Source organism: Pestalotiopsis fici, assembly GCF_000516985.1.
Source record: "Pestalotiopsis fici W106-1 unplaced genomic scaffold PFICI_Scf_2, whole genome shotgun sequence".
Taxonomy (NCBI): domain Eukaryota; kingdom Fungi; phylum Ascomycota; class Sordariomycetes; order Amphisphaeriales; family Sporocadaceae; genus Pestalotiopsis; species Pestalotiopsis fici.
The window spans coordinates 6,558,734-6,575,759 of NW_006917092.1; the positions used below are offsets into that span (position 1 = coordinate 6,558,734).

The 17,026-nt window shown below is 50.0% G+C and overlaps 7 protein-coding genes across 7 annotated transcripts; 2 read left to right on the plus strand and 5 right to left on the minus strand.

Moving 5' to 3' along the window:
* Window positions 1–1,183: 1,183 nt before the first annotated feature.
* On the minus strand, window positions 1,184–2,795 carry PFICI_04186 (uncharacterized protein; the record flags this gene model as incomplete). The annotated part of the gene is made up of 2 exons (XM_007832767.1): window positions 1,184–2,635; window positions 2,721–2,795. 2 exons carry the CDS (start codon window positions 2,793–2,795, stop codon window positions 1,184–1,186), a joined length of 1,527 nt encoding a protein of 508 aa, XP_007830958.1.
* A 722-nt stretch (window positions 2,796–3,517) lies between these two features.
* PFICI_04187 (Mitochondrial import protein 1) lies at window positions 3,518–3,996 on the minus strand (the record flags this gene model as incomplete). The annotated part of the gene is made up of 2 exons (XM_007832768.1): window positions 3,518–3,628; window positions 3,718–3,996. The coding sequence occupies 2 exons, from the start codon at window positions 3,994–3,996 to the stop codon at window positions 3,518–3,520; spliced, it is 390 nt and encodes a 129-aa protein (XP_007830959.1).
* Window positions 3,997–4,801: 805 nt separating this feature from the next.
* PFICI_04188 (uncharacterized protein) lies at window positions 4,802–6,120 on the plus strand (the record flags this gene model as incomplete). The annotated part of the gene is made up of 2 exons (XM_007832769.1): window positions 4,802–5,307; window positions 5,367–6,120. 2 exons carry the CDS (start codon window positions 4,802–4,804, stop codon window positions 6,118–6,120), a joined length of 1,260 nt encoding a protein of 419 aa, XP_007830960.1.
* A 377-nt stretch (window positions 6,121–6,497) lies between these two features.
* Window positions 6,498–7,290, minus strand: PFICI_04189 (uncharacterized protein; the record flags this gene model as incomplete). The annotated part of the gene is made up of 3 exons (XM_007832770.1): window positions 6,498–6,749; window positions 6,801–7,091; window positions 7,183–7,290. 3 exons carry the CDS (start codon window positions 7,288–7,290, stop codon window positions 6,498–6,500), a joined length of 651 nt encoding a protein of 216 aa, XP_007830961.1.
* A 1,220-nt stretch (window positions 7,291–8,510) lies between these two features.
* On the minus strand, window positions 8,511–9,785 carry PFICI_04190 (uncharacterized protein; the record flags this gene model as incomplete). Its single annotated transcript, XM_007832771.1, has 3 exons — window positions 8,511–8,660; window positions 8,716–9,454; window positions 9,601–9,785. The coding sequence occupies 3 exons, from the start codon at window positions 9,783–9,785 to the stop codon at window positions 8,511–8,513; spliced, it is 1,074 nt and encodes a 357-aa protein (XP_007830962.1).
* A 1,804-nt stretch (window positions 9,786–11,589) lies between these two features.
* On the plus strand, window positions 11,590–12,671 carry PFICI_04191 (uncharacterized protein; the record flags this gene model as incomplete). The annotated part of the gene is made up of 3 exons (XM_007832772.1): window positions 11,590–12,387; window positions 12,442–12,516; window positions 12,573–12,671. 3 exons carry the CDS (start codon window positions 11,590–11,592, stop codon window positions 12,669–12,671), a joined length of 972 nt encoding a protein of 323 aa, XP_007830963.1.
* A 960-nt stretch (window positions 12,672–13,631) lies between these two features.
* Window positions 13,632–14,534, minus strand: PFICI_04192 (uncharacterized protein; the record flags this gene model as incomplete). Its single annotated transcript, XM_007832773.1, has 3 exons — window positions 13,632–13,778; window positions 13,850–14,261; window positions 14,395–14,534. The coding sequence occupies 3 exons, from the start codon at window positions 14,532–14,534 to the stop codon at window positions 13,632–13,634; spliced, it is 699 nt and encodes a 232-aa protein (XP_007830964.1).
* Window positions 14,535–17,026: the final 2,492 nt, after the last annotated feature.

Sequence of the window (17,026 nt, forward strand, 5' to 3'; positions counted from 1 at the left end):
CACCAAGCAGCAACATCTTACAATGTGGAGAACAGGAAATGTCGATTCTATAAGAGGTAGCACCTAGCACATGCTCAGAGAACAAGAGAGGAAAATTGCTTATTAAAATGCATCAGAGGCACGGCCCTCCTGAGATTACCCCAATGAATACCGCTCGGGATCCATCTTGCTTCCTAGCCTATTCCACGATGCACAGCATCAGTCTATCAGATAAAGTCCATGGAAAACCAGGCTATCCCAACAAGTGCGGCCTTGTCAATTTTGGTTTTTAGACACAAGCACTTTTTCTACTATAGTTACAAATGTGCATCAGCTTGGAGTTCATCACGAATGACCCCCATGAAGGCTCGCATATGCTCATGGACATACAAGACCGCTTGAAAAATTGACGTCCATCGTGCCTCAATCAAGGGGGATGAAAGTCGAGCATCCGGTGAAATTTCCATTATTATTTCTATTGCATAAGGCAGTTACTGTTTTGACAACACGTATAATAGAGATTATCCATAACACAAGGCAGCACCAGTCTCTGATCTACTATGTACTCGAAGTAATCTGATTACTGAACAAAGACCGACGTCATGCTACCAGGAGATGATTCCACAATATAGTCAAGTACTTGTCCGGATGGTGTTACTTTAGGGTCGAAATCTAGTGTACACGGCAATTTCAAATCCACATAAAGCAATGATATATATCAATCTCCCCTCTGAGAGTCCAACATAGTATTGTGGTGATGCCTACGCAAATGACCAGCCCCTGCATAGCTGGTATCTATTACACCAACTTCGATTGATAGTTAATCATTCAAACAATCTCTGGGCGCAGGTGACTCAAGGAATGGGTTTCCATCAAGGATCAATTGGCCATTTGATTGGTCTTTGAGGCACAAGACGTATTACATTCTATAATATTGTCACGTGCACTATTTGATTGTCACCCCGTAGTCACGTAGTGGGGTTTCCTGGTGAATACAAGAAAAGGATTTATACAGTAAAGAGGCTGGCCAATAAGCCGGCATGTGATATGGTCTAGTATGTATACGGATGTCCTTGTTTGTGGGCATTCCAGATGAGGTCTGCGTCAGATCGACCCTCGATCGACTGCAACATGCTATAGTACAAAAGTCTTGAAATACGGGGCTCTTTGCTTGCCAGCACCTGCCAGGACTACATATCATCCATTAGTTTCGCCGGGACATTCTCTTCCTCTGGTTTTCGAGCATTCGGTTCATGGCCTTTTCTCTCTCTTCCTGTGCCCTCTTCTTTTCATAGTCCTGTGCCTTTTTGAGGGCGGCTTTGGCAGGACCTCCAGTGTAGTCCTCAATGCCCTTTTGTAGATTGGTCATGTTCTGAGTGGCACCGTCCATCATGCCGCGGATGCCTCCTCGCGAAGGAGCTTGATACTGCACTCCTGTCGGCGAAATCGATGCCGACTTGCCCGGGATGGCAGGCAGCCCAACTAGGCGGCGAATCATAGGGTTAAGTGTCGCCGTTCCCTGTGTTACGGTTGACAGGGCAAAGACGAAGAAGAACCACTGGACGGCAGCAGGGAACCACATGGTGGCGACAAACATAAAAGGGGTGAGACCGTAGAGCATGAACTTGGCCATAGACTCGCTCTGCGGGGTCGGGTTCAGGTTGGCCTTTTGGTGCTGCACCATGGTAAGAGCACTCAGAGCGGCCGAGGCCAGGGGGAGGATGTATGTGGGATCATATACGGTCAAATCGGTGATCCAAGCAAAACCTCCAGTCTCAAGGCTGGGCACCGGCAGTGCCGCCATTCCTCTCAGGAGACGGAACATGCCATAACTGAATGGAATAACAGCCAAAGGAGGTAGAAACGTCTTGGAATATGACACTCCTGCACGCTTGGTGATTGCCTGAACTCTTGCTTGTACCTTCATCCGCTGCATGGTGTCTACATCCTTGTCCCACATAACTTCCTTGGCTTCTGCCGATGCCTTAACAAATTCGGGATCCTTGTGCAGCAGAGCTAATTTGGAAGAATGTTGTTGAGCAATGACAGTAGGATAGAACATTAAAAGTCGAACGCCGAATGCGGCAGCGGCAATGGAGGCCCACCATGGCAGCCCAGTATAAATGTAAATGTGTTCGAGAAGCCACTCGCACATGGCGGTGGGACCCCAACCAAAGTCCAAGCCCAAGTGCTTGAGGTAGCCGATTTGTTCTGGAATATCAAGAATTGAGGCCGATTCGAGGTCGCTAAATAGCTCAGGGCTGAAAGAAGATGCGGCCGGGTCGGCAGAGCTTTCGAATACGTCTGGGCTGCCTGTGGTATGCTCTGCAAAGTGTGGCTCGGGAGAGGACAGTGGCGAGGCGGATGTAGTGGTTTCGTTGCTTAGCCCAGTCTGGGCAGCTGATGAGGTTGCTGAGCTTGCATTCTTACTCTCGGAAATCTGTTGGCTTGAACCAAAGGGCCAGAGCGACAAAGATCGCGAAGCACCAGCCGTGGCACCCAAGCGAAGAGAGTTGCGGGAAACGGAGGACAATCGGGGCAACGCGCTGCTATGGCCCAGGAGAGCTCCCGAGCTAGGACTCCATGGCTGTGAGGAACGTCCAAATCGTTGAATCTGAGAGTATTGGCGCGTAGCAGTCTGCCATGACGAGATTGTCTGGACAATGAGGTCAGTTTAGTACCGAATCGACGTCCGTCTGGGTTGCGACAAGCTGCAAAAGCCGGGGACGAATTGCACATACCTGTCGTGGACGTGGAATACTTTGGCGCAGCCCTGCTACTGGGCGTGAGATGGAAAGTCCTCTGCTTGGTAACATGGTGCCAGGTTGTGGTGCAATGCGACTCTGGTTCACTTTCAGACTCCAGAAGTCGAAGAGGCACTGACTGTGTGAATTGTCGTTTGGGATACCAGGCCATAAATTTTTTGGGCCAAACCCAGAACGCGGACCAAGCGCGGTGCAGTTGCATGCATTTAAGCGGGTGGGTTCCGGCTCGCCGCATGGCCAGGGTTTACCTTTATGTAGTGGCCCGATGGTACCCAGTAAGACGGCACTGCCTTTCTTCAGTGGCTTGATTCGCGGGATAGTAGCTAATCAATCAACTATTGCCTTTTGCAAGTCATGGCATTCATAACCCAAGCACATGTCTAGATGTAGATTTATAATGCTTGATCAATATTATCATATCATGGTAGTCTATTTTGCTGTTATTTTTGAGGTGGCGCCGTTTGACAATGTACAAATGATCCATTTAACCTCGGCTGTCTTGATCAATGCATTGTCAAATACCTCTCCTGGAATCCATCTACAATAAAATTTTGTAAATAGAAGGTCAAGGCAATTCGAGGACATTGCGTAGCTATTCCAGGCCAAACATGTCATCTGTTGGTTGCGCCGCTGGGGCTCGCTCTCTGTTGATGACAATCACCTTCTCAGCCTCCATCTATCGTCTTCTACATCTGTCCGACCTTTGCTTGAGCAGCTGAGAGTCATACGCAGAGTATATAGTCTATTAATTGCTCCATATTATTACCTCCCCATTATTCCATGGCTGTCAAGTCCTGGAGCTCCGGGGTAGGTGGAGTTGCCTTTTCGCGAATCTCAATGCCCGGTCCAATAGGATGGGCGGTTCGTCGTGACAGTGGGAAGACCTATGATTGCGGTCAGTATGTGTTGACTCGGGAGACGTCACGGTCATCCGTCAAGGAATTTTCGGGAGCGTCCCAACGATGGTTCGTACCTTGGTGCCACTCCATCCCAGCCTGAACGCAGCTTCATGTGCAAACAACTCTCCAAATCCCAACATCATGCCGTTGATGAATGGCAGTAACAAGTTTATGGCAGTTCCCCGGATCAGACCCCAGATCGTGGGTGGCTGATATAGAATCATGGGCGTCGAGGATGAAGATGATTCGCGAGATGTCGATGCTTCTTCGCCGGCCGAGTATTGCTCGCTGTCTGAGTGAATCGTGACACCAGACTCGGCGAGGTGAGAGGACGGTTCGTCGGCGGTAGCCATAACTGCAATGGGCGGGTTCTCGCAGAGTATCAGAGCTACGATTGGTAGCTGGTATTGTCTGTCAGGAATCTGGGTGGAATTGTTGGTTCAAGTCTGCTTACGTTTGGTTGATACTGATGACCTAATATTAATAGTAGTCAAGAAATGAGGCAGATGGAGATGGTGCGGTAGATTGTACCTCGAATGCAGGTTCGGATTTGCGCGTTGGTTGCAGCGTCGGAGTAAACTGGGTACTATGAGGCGTCGAAACACTGCTAAACGCAGGCGCGCATGCTGCTAGGAGCGGCAGTCTGACTTTAGCGGTACACAATAGGTAGGCCTCGGGGCAGATAATAGGTAGGCATGGATGTACAATGAAAGACTAAGTAACAGTGAAGTGCTGCGGAAGTTCGGTACCTTAATGATCCGCGCGGGGGGTCCCCAAGTCTGGCGCCCCTCAGCCCATCGTAAATCCACAGAGCCCACTGCGGGGAGCTTTGACGTAGCTGGAGCTGCCTGAAGCTGGGTCATATCATTCATTAGAACATCTTAGAAGCCTCAGATCTTTGTAAGGTATCCATGTCTGGCGCACATTACTCTGTGTTTCATTAGACTTGGTACTTACCACCTCTCCAGCGAAACTCCTATTGCTTCGTCTTTTCCTCCACCTTCTTGACTCTGACGCCTGCAGTTACTACTGCAACCCACGACGATTGCCAATAACCCACTTCCGTGCTCGGCGCCACTTACTGCTTGACCAGTTGTTCTCCTCTACAATCAGCAATCCATCTCAGTCGATTACAACTACCTTGATTATCTGGTCATCATGGCCGGCGATACCGATCACGACACGCTGGTCTTGCAGCTCCTCGAGTTCGTTCCCAATGCCACACCCGAGCAAGCAACTCAATACCTGTCAGCAAACAACTGGGATCTCGACGCCGCTGCAGCATCGCTCATGGCTGATGCTGATGAGGCCGAGGAGGATGCTGGCACAGAAGCAGCTCCTGCTTCTTCCTCTTCAGCAGCAGCTGCACCACCCGGATACACTGGTCCCCGAACTCTCGACGGTCGCCCTGCACAAGGTTATTCGACTTCTTCCAGCGGCTCGGCCAAGAAGACTCAACCCAAGAAGAAGGGCCTCGCCACGCTGAGTTCACTTGGTGGCGGCGGACATGATCACGACGATGATGACAGTGATGACGATGACGATGATCCCCACAGAGACACATACGCCGGCGGTGAGAAGAGTGGCCTAGCCGTTCAGGATCCCAATTCGGCCAAGGGCAATGCTCAACGCATTCTGGATGACCTATTGGCCAAGGCAAGATCGTAAGTACTAAACCATGCCTCAGCGTCGGCTAGATCTCATATTGACTTTGAGATTCAAGACAGGCACCACGTCCCGAGGCTTCCTCGGCAGGTCCTTCAACCGCCGCCTCTTTCCGCGGAACCGGCCAGACACTAGGTGGCGAAGGAGTAGAGAGCCGTACGATCCCCGACCCTCACGGCGCCGCCTCTGCCCCTGCCTCTGCAAACGCACCTGTACAAGAACGACGACTTCACCTCTGGCGCGATGGCTTTAGCATTGACGACGGCCCCTTGCGACGTTTCGACGACCCTGAGAATGCGGAAGCACTGCGCATGATTCAGCAGGGCCGCGCTCCCCTTCAACTGATGAATGTTCGCTATGACGAACCCATAGACGTTAAGCTTGAGCAGCACGACGAGGACTTTAGGCAGCTTCCAAAGGTGTACAAACCCTTTGGTGGCGAGGGCAGACGACTAGGCAGTCCTGTTCCTGGCGACAGCGGCGCCGCCACTGTGCCCGTTGCTGCCCCGCCTGCTTCAGCCTCAACCGCAGCTCCTTCTACTGCAGCTACCAATGTAGACAGCTCCCAGCCTACAATCATGATTCGCATTCAGATGCCCGACGGTACTCGACTGCCGGCAAGATTCAACACGACTCACACTGTGAACGATGTGTACAACTTCATCACCCAGTCGTCACCCGACTTGCGCTCTGGAGGATGGGTTCTCGCCACCACGTTCCCCAACAAGGATCACACGGACAAGTCGTTGGTGCTAGGCGATATGGCAGAATTCAAGAAGGGCGGCACAGCCATGGTTAAGCGAAGCACATGATGGAATGTGCCTAGAATTGCATGATAAACCTTGCTAGCATTGACTTATGAAGAGCTTTTGACTTGCAGGTTACTACCGTCCATAGACACAATAGTGAAACCTGAAAGTTTCGATAATAAATTCTAGATGCCTGCCAGCACCCGAGCAATATCAGGAATCTTTTGCAGAAATACATTCAGTACATCTCTGCCCATTGACTTGACGGCCATTATGAAAATAGCATTGCTCCCACGTATTTACGCAAAACAAGCAGACTTGAGAATGGTGTCATTGTCAAATATGAGGCTGGCACTGTTACTAGGGCAAGAAATGGATAAACTACAAGCCAATCCCCCCATCGAGTCACCTAAAGCCGTCCGTACAAAAAATTATGCAGCCTAGCACGTTGCCAACATGCTCGTCAGGGCAGTCTTCTCAGCGCTTGTAATGCTCAGATCCCAGTAAGACTTGACTTGAATCCAGGCTCTTGCGTAGACGCAATAGAAACTCGACAATGGCGGCTTCCACGCGTCCGGGCTTCTGTCTCCCTTGGACTGGTTGACATTGTCAGTGACAGCCCACAGCTGAGGCCGCACAATGTCGTTGGCGTATTGTTGGCGTTTGTCAGTGGTCCACTCATTGGCTCCCGACTACAAACATGAGTTAGTTTCTCCAAGATTCTCGAGTGAGCCGGTACATACAATCCAAGCATTTTTCAGTGGCACCATGTGGTCAATGTCGAGATCAGACGCATCTGTCCAACTGGCTCCGTCATATGGAGATGTCCACTTGCCAGCCGTGGCCTTGCATGAGCTATCCACTGTGATGGAGGTAGCGTCACGCTTGAGAACAAACTCTCGGGTGTCACAGGTTCCCGAAATCGTGATCCAAGTAGGAAAAAGATCGCGATCGTAGTCATCACCGCTGGCAGATGCCTTTACTGTGAGCGCAGCCAGCTGGGTTTTGGCAGCCGCAGCGGTCGGGATGCCAGACTAGACAAAATATGTTAGTTAATGGAATATACGGACTGACAGACAGCTTTATCGAAGTCAGCCGTCAGACAAATATGTTCAACCAACATACAGGACTGGGCAAAGGGGCTGGCTCGGCAACTGGGTCAGGCTTTGGAGCAGGTGCTGCAGTAACAGCACATGCCGACAAAAGGCTGGCAGCGAAGACGGTGAACTTCATTTTGTGTGAGAGTTGGATTAACCACTGGTCTGTGATGTTGACTCTGACAAGAAGCTGGCTCCGAGGACGAGGAGATTCAAGACGAAAGCTTTGAAAGATACTGCCGGTTTATATGCTGAAGGCGACCGAGGGCCTACCAGGTCGATTCCGATGCTAGTGCTTTCCACATCTCGTGTGTATACTTGTAATTGTAAAAGTGGGTTGGAAACCGCCGGAAATCGAGAAGAAACTGATTATAGTTGAGGCTATATGAAGTAGAGCTCCAGTACCCAGCTCCAGTGCGACCCTACTTGGCTCTCGGGTAGTACTGTGCTCCTGGAGGCAGCTGACCTTGGTCATGGCATATCGCGACGGGGAACGATCGTCAGGTACGGTGGGGTTTGATATTGAGTATTACTGCACTACTACCGAGACGGATAACCTATATAGCCTTCCTAGAAATACGATTATTTAATGAATCTTGCTGGGTATTCTCAGCGGAATAAGCAAAACCAGGTAAACACATGAGCTTATATCTCTCACCGCCTATGAGCACCTCAGTAATCGTCTATCTTAAGAATCAGATCTCAACTCCACTCAGATCATTGCCAGTGCCGTCTGTCAAGCTCGTGCCAATGTTTCACATGATCTATTGGAGAGTAGTGTCTAATGCCAAGACAATACATGCCCACTGAAGTTGATGGGGACAGGACACAACCTGCCTATTTCGGATACCATTCTCGAAAAGCCATGAATTTTGTAGGCCAATTGTAGACAAGTCAAATAACCCCACGAATTCTAAACCGTGCATATCTGCACCCAATAAGGTTCCATTCGATTGACGAGCGCCTGCCATAAGCTTATCACTTGAATGCCGCCGTCACCCTGGTAAAGCCTTGGCAAGGGGTTCAGGCCCACACGTCCGAGAATCAAATTAGATTGCCTGTCATTAATTCGTGGCTCAAATGCTTATCGCGATTGGTCATTGTAGCCGGGTATCGGCACCTTCTCGTGGCCTTTTTGCTCGATGCCATTCGCGTACAGACTACTTTGCCTGTTCTTGATATAAAGGAACTCGCTTACAAGTGGAACATCGCCAGGCATCTGCGGCACTGTACCATCCACCGATGCCCTTTCTTTGCGTTCCCTGCACAGACAGTACGTATTAAAGGCGCAAGTACGGATCGCAGCCGCAACCACATCCGTGACTTGATGGTCGAGAGCGAGCACTTGTATCTCTCTCATGCGGTAATCTGAGCTTGTCCGGGGGCAGACACGGGCCCGTCAAGGAACTTGAAGCTTTCTCGAGCAATCTGACAATTTAGCTTGGCCGCGTTGAAACGCGCCTCACCCGGCGGCAATATCACCATGAGATATGTATTGGTAGTGAACTGGCGCGGTGTATCTCGTTAGATTCCTTTCTAGGACGGGGGAGACTGAACACACCTTGAGGCAGAATATGGAAAATCGACCGCCAGCCTTGTGCTCCATCAAGGTGAACTGCTCTGCATTTCTCGGAGTCCCAGTAAAGCGGCTGATACTCTGCTTAAAATGTTTGAGAATGTTGGAGATGCGCTCCTGACGGTCAGCTGTGGGATTGTTATGCCCCTCTTCCGAAGTCCAGTTGGACACGACCAGGAAGCTGGTCCGCTCGAATAAGAGCAGTTCCTCGGCCTCAATCAGGATGCCTAGCGCTTCCAACTGAGACTCGATAACGGACAAGTTTGGCACAAGATCGTGTATGATGCTAGCCCATGCCTTGTATAGGGACTGATCCCATATGGATGTGGCAAAGGGGGTCACATCAAGGTCTCCCGTGAATCCTGATCCTTGCCTGAATTCGGCCGTCTTCTGCCGCACGAGGCGTACACGCTCCATGAAGACATTCTCGCGCACATGCGTCATGATTAAATCAAGCTTGTGGATGAGCACGTAGACCTTGGCCCCGGGTGAGTATTGGGTAAGTGCCGACATAATGGAGACATAGGTTGCCATGTCCCGATCGACATCCCGAGACTCGATATCAAAGACGTAGATGAGCACGCCAACGTTTGAAAATACGTGCACGCGCTGCTGCGAGAGATAATTCTCCATGAAGGCTTCTTGGCCACCACAGTCCCATAGGTTTAGGGTCAAGTTGCCAAGGAACTTGACATGGGATAGATCAATATCAATGGTCGCGCCGCTGGGGTAGTAACGGTCAGCACAGAAATCGGACCAAGTTTATTTCCCCCGACGGCAACCTTTTAAAACCACTGGTTATCGAGGAACCGCTTGCCGGACGGGGCCATGATTGGCGTAGCCGTATCGGAACGGACGAGAGCGACTCACAGCCTTCGCGTATCTCTTGCAATGTAGTTGCTGAATATGATGCTCCTCATGCTCGATTTTCCAGAGCCACTCTTGCCCATGAGCAGGACCTTTTTCTTCTTGGGCTTCTTGACTTCGTTTCTAATATCGCCGGTTACGGCACTCTGCCCCGCCGGCAGAGACGCGGGCACCTCGAATTCCGACATGTTGCACCTGTTGGCGACCTGCTTTGATCGATCGCTCGTTCGCTCGGTCGCTTGGGGACAGGAAAGAAGCTTTGCAATCTAGGTGTCGTTGTGATTTGATGACTTGCGCCCCGACGTTCCGAAGCAAGTGACGCTCACTTGTCTGCGTGCTTATCGCCGTCTTCTTCTCCGTCTTGAGCTTGATTAGCTCAGTCACTGGCGGCGCATTGTTCAGAAATGTCCGCGTCAATCTCCTGCCCCTTTGACCCCCCACTGATTCTTGATCCCGAGAGAGTAATGGTCGTTGCTCGTGCAAGGGCGCAGTAGATGTAGGTGAGTATGTTGCGTAGAGCTACCACTTGGGCCCTGCTGGCGGCTGGCGTTGTTCTGGATGTTGGTTCTCGGTAACCAATCGCCAATGTGGTATCTCCGGCCCCCACATTGCAATTCTACCTAACAACTCAGGCCTCTGTTCAATTGTTCGCGACGCGTTCTAGTGCGTCACCTAGCCTTGGTAGCTATCATTTTGTAGCAATCTCATTCGCCAGCCGGCACGTGCCTAAATAAACATTACGCCCAGATTTGTTGATGCCGGGATCAGGACGGGGGACGCGATATTGGCTTTGCTTTTTAGAGTTTGAATTGATCATGTTCAAACTTGGGTTCTGACCAGCATTGCTGAAACGTACAAACCTCACTTTGTAATGTAGCCATAATTGGTAGTCGTCCTCCGTTGCAAGCTGACAGTGGATCGCAAAACCAAGAAACCAAGCCTCGTACATGTGAGGTTCTAGTTCCCACTATTGCCATCATCGTTGCCGCTGCGATCATTCGTGGTATGACTACCTACTAATGCAATTGTACAACGCTCAATCAGAAAAGTTCTCGTGCCATTCGACATGAAAATGTGTTAATTTTTTGCCCAAGTCAAAGAAAGCTTGTAGTACGAATTAATATGAGCACGAACACCTTTGTAGGACTTGCATCACCTTCGGCAAGGCAGGAGGGACCTTTTAGGTAGGGCCCATCCTGCCTAGGATTGGACCCGTCACGGCCCAATCGTACAGGTAGGTACCTACGCGGTTCCTCCACCTACCGGATCCCCCAGTCACCATGCTCACGACACACCCGCATTTCAGCATCCAAAGCATCCGCCGCAGCTTGACGCATTGACAACCTTGGAACGTTGTCGTCGTCTTCCTCGTCCTCCACTTCCTTGGTCATTCTTTAGGTCGAACAAGCGACTTTTGCATTGACGGGGAAAGTTTTCCACCTCAACGTTGCCTAGTTTGCCATCTTTCGGCCACCTTCTCTGTTCACCTTTCCTCTTCATCGAAACAAGAACCATCAATCAATCAATTTTATTCGACCAAAGTGTAAGAGCATTTCCTCTGCCGAGTCACCTTATTAGCAGAAAACGAGGCTGGCTGGCGTACCTGGTCCTTACCTACCTGGGTAGCTGATAGCTGACATTTACTCATCAGCCCAACGCCCAAGGACATTCCTCATTAGCCTCCACCCTCCATTCCATAGAGCGACTTCTCGTCAGCATCGAGATAAGCTCGATTTGGCCATATCCTCCGTCTCTTGTATCGCCATCGCAACCCGTCGTGCAGTCGGCGACTCTTTCGCTCTTCACCTTGCATCATCCTGGTTGAAGACAGCCCTGAGATCGGATCAGATCTGATTGGACCCCTCTCGGAATCTCATCGCCTACGATCACCCACTGCGCCCCTCCATCCGCAAAACAACAACCCTCATCCTGGACTCGTCTACCATTTCGGCGGGGTCTCCTGCCCATAATCACAACGGCATTCTCGACGCCATGGAAGAAGATCCTTCTACCGCTCCGGTGCCTGCACCCGCACCCGAAGTTGAGCTCGTCTCTACACCTGTGCCCCACGACATCCATGAAGATACCCTTGGCGGAATTGATGGCTCGCCCCAGGTAGCGTCCGCGCACGGCATCTCCGAGCAGCCACAACAACAACAATACCACCAGTCCCCGCAACCCTTTGAGCAAAGCATACACATGTCACCAGGCCGCGATGCCGAGATAGATCCTCATACACGGTACCACACACCCCCCATGCCGACGCAGCAGCAACCACATTCTATATCAAGACCGCCTTCTGGGTTGTCTGGTAATGGCGGCGATCGACACTACAGCGACCATGCGTCCCGTGGCAGCAGCAGCGCCGAGCAACAGAATGGCAGGAACCACGTCGTCATCAAGGTCGGCATGGTTGGCGACGCGCAGATTGGCAAGACGTCGTTAATGGTCAAATACGTCGAGGGCAGCTGGGACGAGGACTACATCCAAACATTGGGCGTCAATTTCATGGAGAAGACCATCAGCATTCGCAACACCGAGATCACCTTCAGTATCTGGGATCTTGGCGGCCAGAGAGAATTTGTCAACATGTTGCCACTGGTGTGCAACGATGCCGTTGCCATCTTGTTCATGTTCGACCTTACGCGCAAGAGCACACTGAACAGCATCAAGGAGTGGTACAGACAAGGGCGAGGCTTCAACAAGACTGCCATTCCCATTTTGGTTGGGACAAAGTATGATCACTTTGTCAATTTTCCCAGGGAGGATCAAGAAGAGATCTCCAATCAGGTAAATTGTGCGCTGCTCTCTAGGTACTCCTCATGCTAACTGTTTGTCCCTCAGGCTCGGCGATTTGCCAAGGCTATGCGCGCCGCTCTTATATTCAGCAGTACAAGTCACAGTATCAATGTGCAAAAGGTGGGCTCCTTCATAGACGCCGTCTGAGTTTGTCTTGCTAACATGATTTGAAACAGATCTTCAAGATTGTCCTCAGCAAAGCCTTTGACCTAAAGTGTACCATACCCGAGATTGAAAATGTCGGCGAACCCCTGCTCCTATACCAGTCGTGTTAGAGCTGCCATGTCCGGCAAATAACTGTTTTGCCCGTCAAATCGGATCGACCTGGCAAAAACATGCAGAAACGATATCAGTGACCAACACCACGACCATCGCACTCTTCGATGAACACAGCTGCCGGAATCTGGCCGATATGTACATGATGGTCCTCGTCGACTGGATACGCCACTGTCTTTTCAAACGTGGCATTGCCATGTGTATCGCTGCAGGTCAGGTTTTTTTTTTTCACAAACTACACATACCATCTTTGTTTCATTTGTCTTCTAATCCACACAACAACCAAATACGAAATCGGCTGCATTTGCATCAGCGAGGAATTCCACGCGATGGGGGAGTATGCGGACAAGGGACAGTTGCCTTGAGCTGAGAGCCGGGCCAGAAGGAAATATGGACATTTGGGCGTCAAAAGGATGAAATCCCCCAGCAATTTGATTTACATGAATTTGAGAGCCCCTCAAGCCGGTCTGCGGAACTTTTGTCAGGCCGTGAATGAGACCACAATCACCAGTTGAGTGTAACAGAATCAGTTGCCGGTTTTTGGTGTAAGATATAGAATTGTAATGCTCGCTGTCCTTGATGCTCCAAGAACTCCGCAGATGTAGAGAAAGGGTCCTGAAGTAGTACTCAGACAAGCACAATAAAATGAGTAAAGCATCCGAGGCATTAAATTTGCGTTCGTGACTCTGAGCCAGAAGGCAGACCAAGAATCAGTTGCAATTGAACATCACGAGCTGGTTCCAACGGCTGCGTAAAGTGATGAGCGGCTGACGATATGAAAATCGGTATGATCATTGGTAGATTACAATTCATTCGCTTGAGAATGCTAGCAAAATTGAACATGAGCTCGCCCGCCTTGGTTACCGTGAACAGTTTGCGCCTGTCATTTTGAACAAAATGTGACACTTTTCTGCTGCATCACTCCGGTTGGCAACTCGATTAGGTGCGCAAACAAGTGCTCAATCATCCTTGGAGTCCTCGGAGCCACCCTTCTGCTTGGCTTCGCCCTCTCCCTTCTGAGGATCTTCCCGAGGGTGTTCTCCAGCCGTCTTCTTGCTTGGCATATCAGATGAGCTTGTTGCCACCTTGGTATCCTTCTTCTCAATCTATCACAATGGTCAGTCAGGGTTTGGTTCAAGTCTGTAAGCACATATATAAGGTGCCGTAGCCAACGTACAGTCTCCTTGTACTCCTCTTGATCCTTCTTCTTCTCTTCCTTGTTCTCCGACCCAGAGCTACTGTCACTGGAAGGAGGAGGCACATTCTGGCCGGTCTGAGACGATTTGTTGGCAGCTTTTGCGTCGCCCTTGGAGCCATTCTCTGGTTTCTTCTTGCTGTCATTGTCTTCTTTCCCCTGGTCGTCATCGTCGTTTACGTCGGTCTTTTTGTCTTTGCCGACATCTTTTGATTCGCTCTTGTCTTTGCCAGTATCTTTTGATTCGTTCTTGTCCTGCGTGTCATGTTCATCGGAGCCGTGGGTAGATGCATCTCCGTGGTCGGCCCCATGTTCATCATGACCACCACCTTTCTTTGAGCCGGAGAGGAGATACGCAAGTCCGACGACGGTGACACTGGCCGAACCCAAGAGCCTACCATACAAGTCAGTCATTGTCGTCAAGTTCATACGAGTCAAGCTGGAGTGGACAAGTCGACTGAGCGCCTCCTCGGCGTACCACACAGCAATGCCTCAGCCGAAATTGACACACGTATATTACTACTTACAGAGGCATGTCGCTCGACTTTGCAGCACCATGTTGGCTTGCGTAGGTTCGTCTGGCAAGGGGAAGCGCAGGCTGACGGCCCAGCGATTGTCGAGAAGCTGCGCGGATGGCGGAACGCACAGAAAATAGACGGTAAGACATGATTGAATGGATATTTGTCTGTTTATATGTGCTGTTAGTGATTGAAAATCATGCAGATACAATCGATTGAGACCCATTGAAGCCCGTGGCTTACTTTTGAATGCGTAATACGGCGCTACAGTTATCAGATGTGACAGAGAGGAGAGAGTGAGGGGGATGGAGGGAGGAAGAGAGGCTCAAGAATGATACAAAGTCACAAAAGACACTTTTCTGGTAGATTGGAAGCAGGAGTCTTGAAAGTCAATTGGAGGTTGCACGCTGGGCATACCATTTTACATGTACCATTTCAGGGTGGCTGGCTGGCTGGCTGGCGGCATCGTCGGAGCATTGAGCATCCACCCACATACCGTCGTCACCTCGATTCAAAGTCCTCAGGCACTCAACTACATACAAACACACGGCAAAACAGCCAAGGCGGTACGTACATGATCCAATACCTGACGGCAGAACGGTACGGAGCAGATCGTACGCGAGGGTAGATGCAACCATGAGCTGATGTGGGGAACAAGGAACATCAAAAAGCTGGGGCAGCTTCTAGTGACTGCTACTAGGCTCGGTACGATCTCCCTCGACGTCACGACATGAGCCTGTCGCTGGGACATCACCGAGGCACCCCTGCATCTCCAGTTTTTGGCCCGTTACCGGGCTTGTCAGGTACCGGGAGCTAACGCCAAAGAGGCTTGAGATGCAGCGGCTACGAGCGGGCGGCATCTGTTGTTCTCCAATACGAAATAAAACCGAAACAAGAGAATAGACTACTCTAATGTCTCTCGAATGTCGCAATGTGGTATCACTGTAAAGATGATTGGGCCCCAAGTGGTAATGGCAAGGCATACTCTGTACGAAGATCAAGGTGATATGGTCAACAAGGACGACTTGATTTGGAAATGTCCAATTACAGCTAGGTTGGCTAGGTGATAATCGTTTTGTGGTACACTTTGAATTTTGTATATTCATCAAGGGCGACCACGCAGCCTGAAGCTGGCTTTGGTCCTCTATAGGACGCAGTCGACCATCTGATTCGTTCTAACAGCTTTACTACAAATGAGTAGAAGAATTCTCTCAAGTCACCCAAATCCCTTCTTATGCCCGCGGAAAGTGTATTACGTAAGATGAACAGCCTCCCATACAATCGATCTTCGCGGTAAATCTGTCATGTGCCATGACCATCGTCCCAAAGTCCTCCCTATCAATACATATGGTACTATGTATTGTTAGACTGTGTGTGTTACTGGAGATCCGAGAGATTGAGAAATCATCTACCTTGATGTCGTTTTGCTACCGCCTCTAAACAGGAATGGATGCTTATTCGAGGCGTGGCAGTCCTTGACGGCTGAGACGTGCCAGGAATCTGTCGTTTTGCATCTCTTCGCGCTGTATGTCAAAGACGACCTAGTACAACGGCGCCATATCGTGTGGTCCACACGGTCGTGCATCGCCGCTTGCTCTTCGTTTGTCAAAAAATCGAAGGGGGCCGGTGTGTGTCGCCGTATCCACTCTGGTTGATTCGGGAATGCTTGCCGCGGACTGCTCTTGATCATCTTCTTGTTCGATATAGTTTTGGAATGACGGGACTACATGGTCAATGACTGCATCTTCAATGCAAGTGGCTTCTTCAGGTGTAAAGTATGGACCACTACTGTATACTGCGTCCGTGGTAGCAAGTATTCTTTGCTCCGAGACTCTGTTCTTTGGCAGGTTGCGAAGATCGCAAAGCAAAACACGAATCTTGTAACCAAGTACAGGGTCGGATTGTAATTCTGAGGTAGTTGAAAGTGGCAATGCTGCGTTCCGTCCGCGATTCTTTGACTTGGCCATTTCAACGAGAGTAGAAATGCCGTGACTTGCCGGTATTAAAAGACACAAATTCAGGTCAAATTTTTTTCGTAATATCTTGGAAGGTAAGAAGTCACAAGCAGCTGTGTTTATCTTCAACCATTTCAACTGAAAAGAGGTCGGAACACAAGCTTTATGCCCTTGCTTTCGACTCATTGGAATCGCAATGCCCAATGTATATTCCACCAAGGTACTCTAAAACTTACAATTAAAGTAGCACCTGTAGTCTTAAGCTGAATCTAAAGTGAATTTTTCTTGATAAAGTTTTGGGAGTACCCAGACAGGTATTCGAAGAATAGGTATTTTATATTTCCTTGGGGCATCATTAATTTCAGGCACGGCGCTGTGGGCATTTCGTTGTGCCTATATATAAACATTTCAAATCACAATGCGTACACCCGTGGACCCTGGGTTACTCATTACAATTCGGTCTTGGTAAATAGGTCGCATCATCGGACAGGAGAGTACCTGCCATCTTCCACTTGAGACTCGCAAAGGCCACACTTCTGATGTCTAAATGTACCCATAGAGCTTCGCTATTACTTGGAATAAAACAGCCATGCCCACATCAATACAAAGACATATAGGTAGACTTTAGGAGAACTCCATGGACGACAGAATGGTAAGGGGGGGGGGGGGGGGGGGGGGAAGGAGGG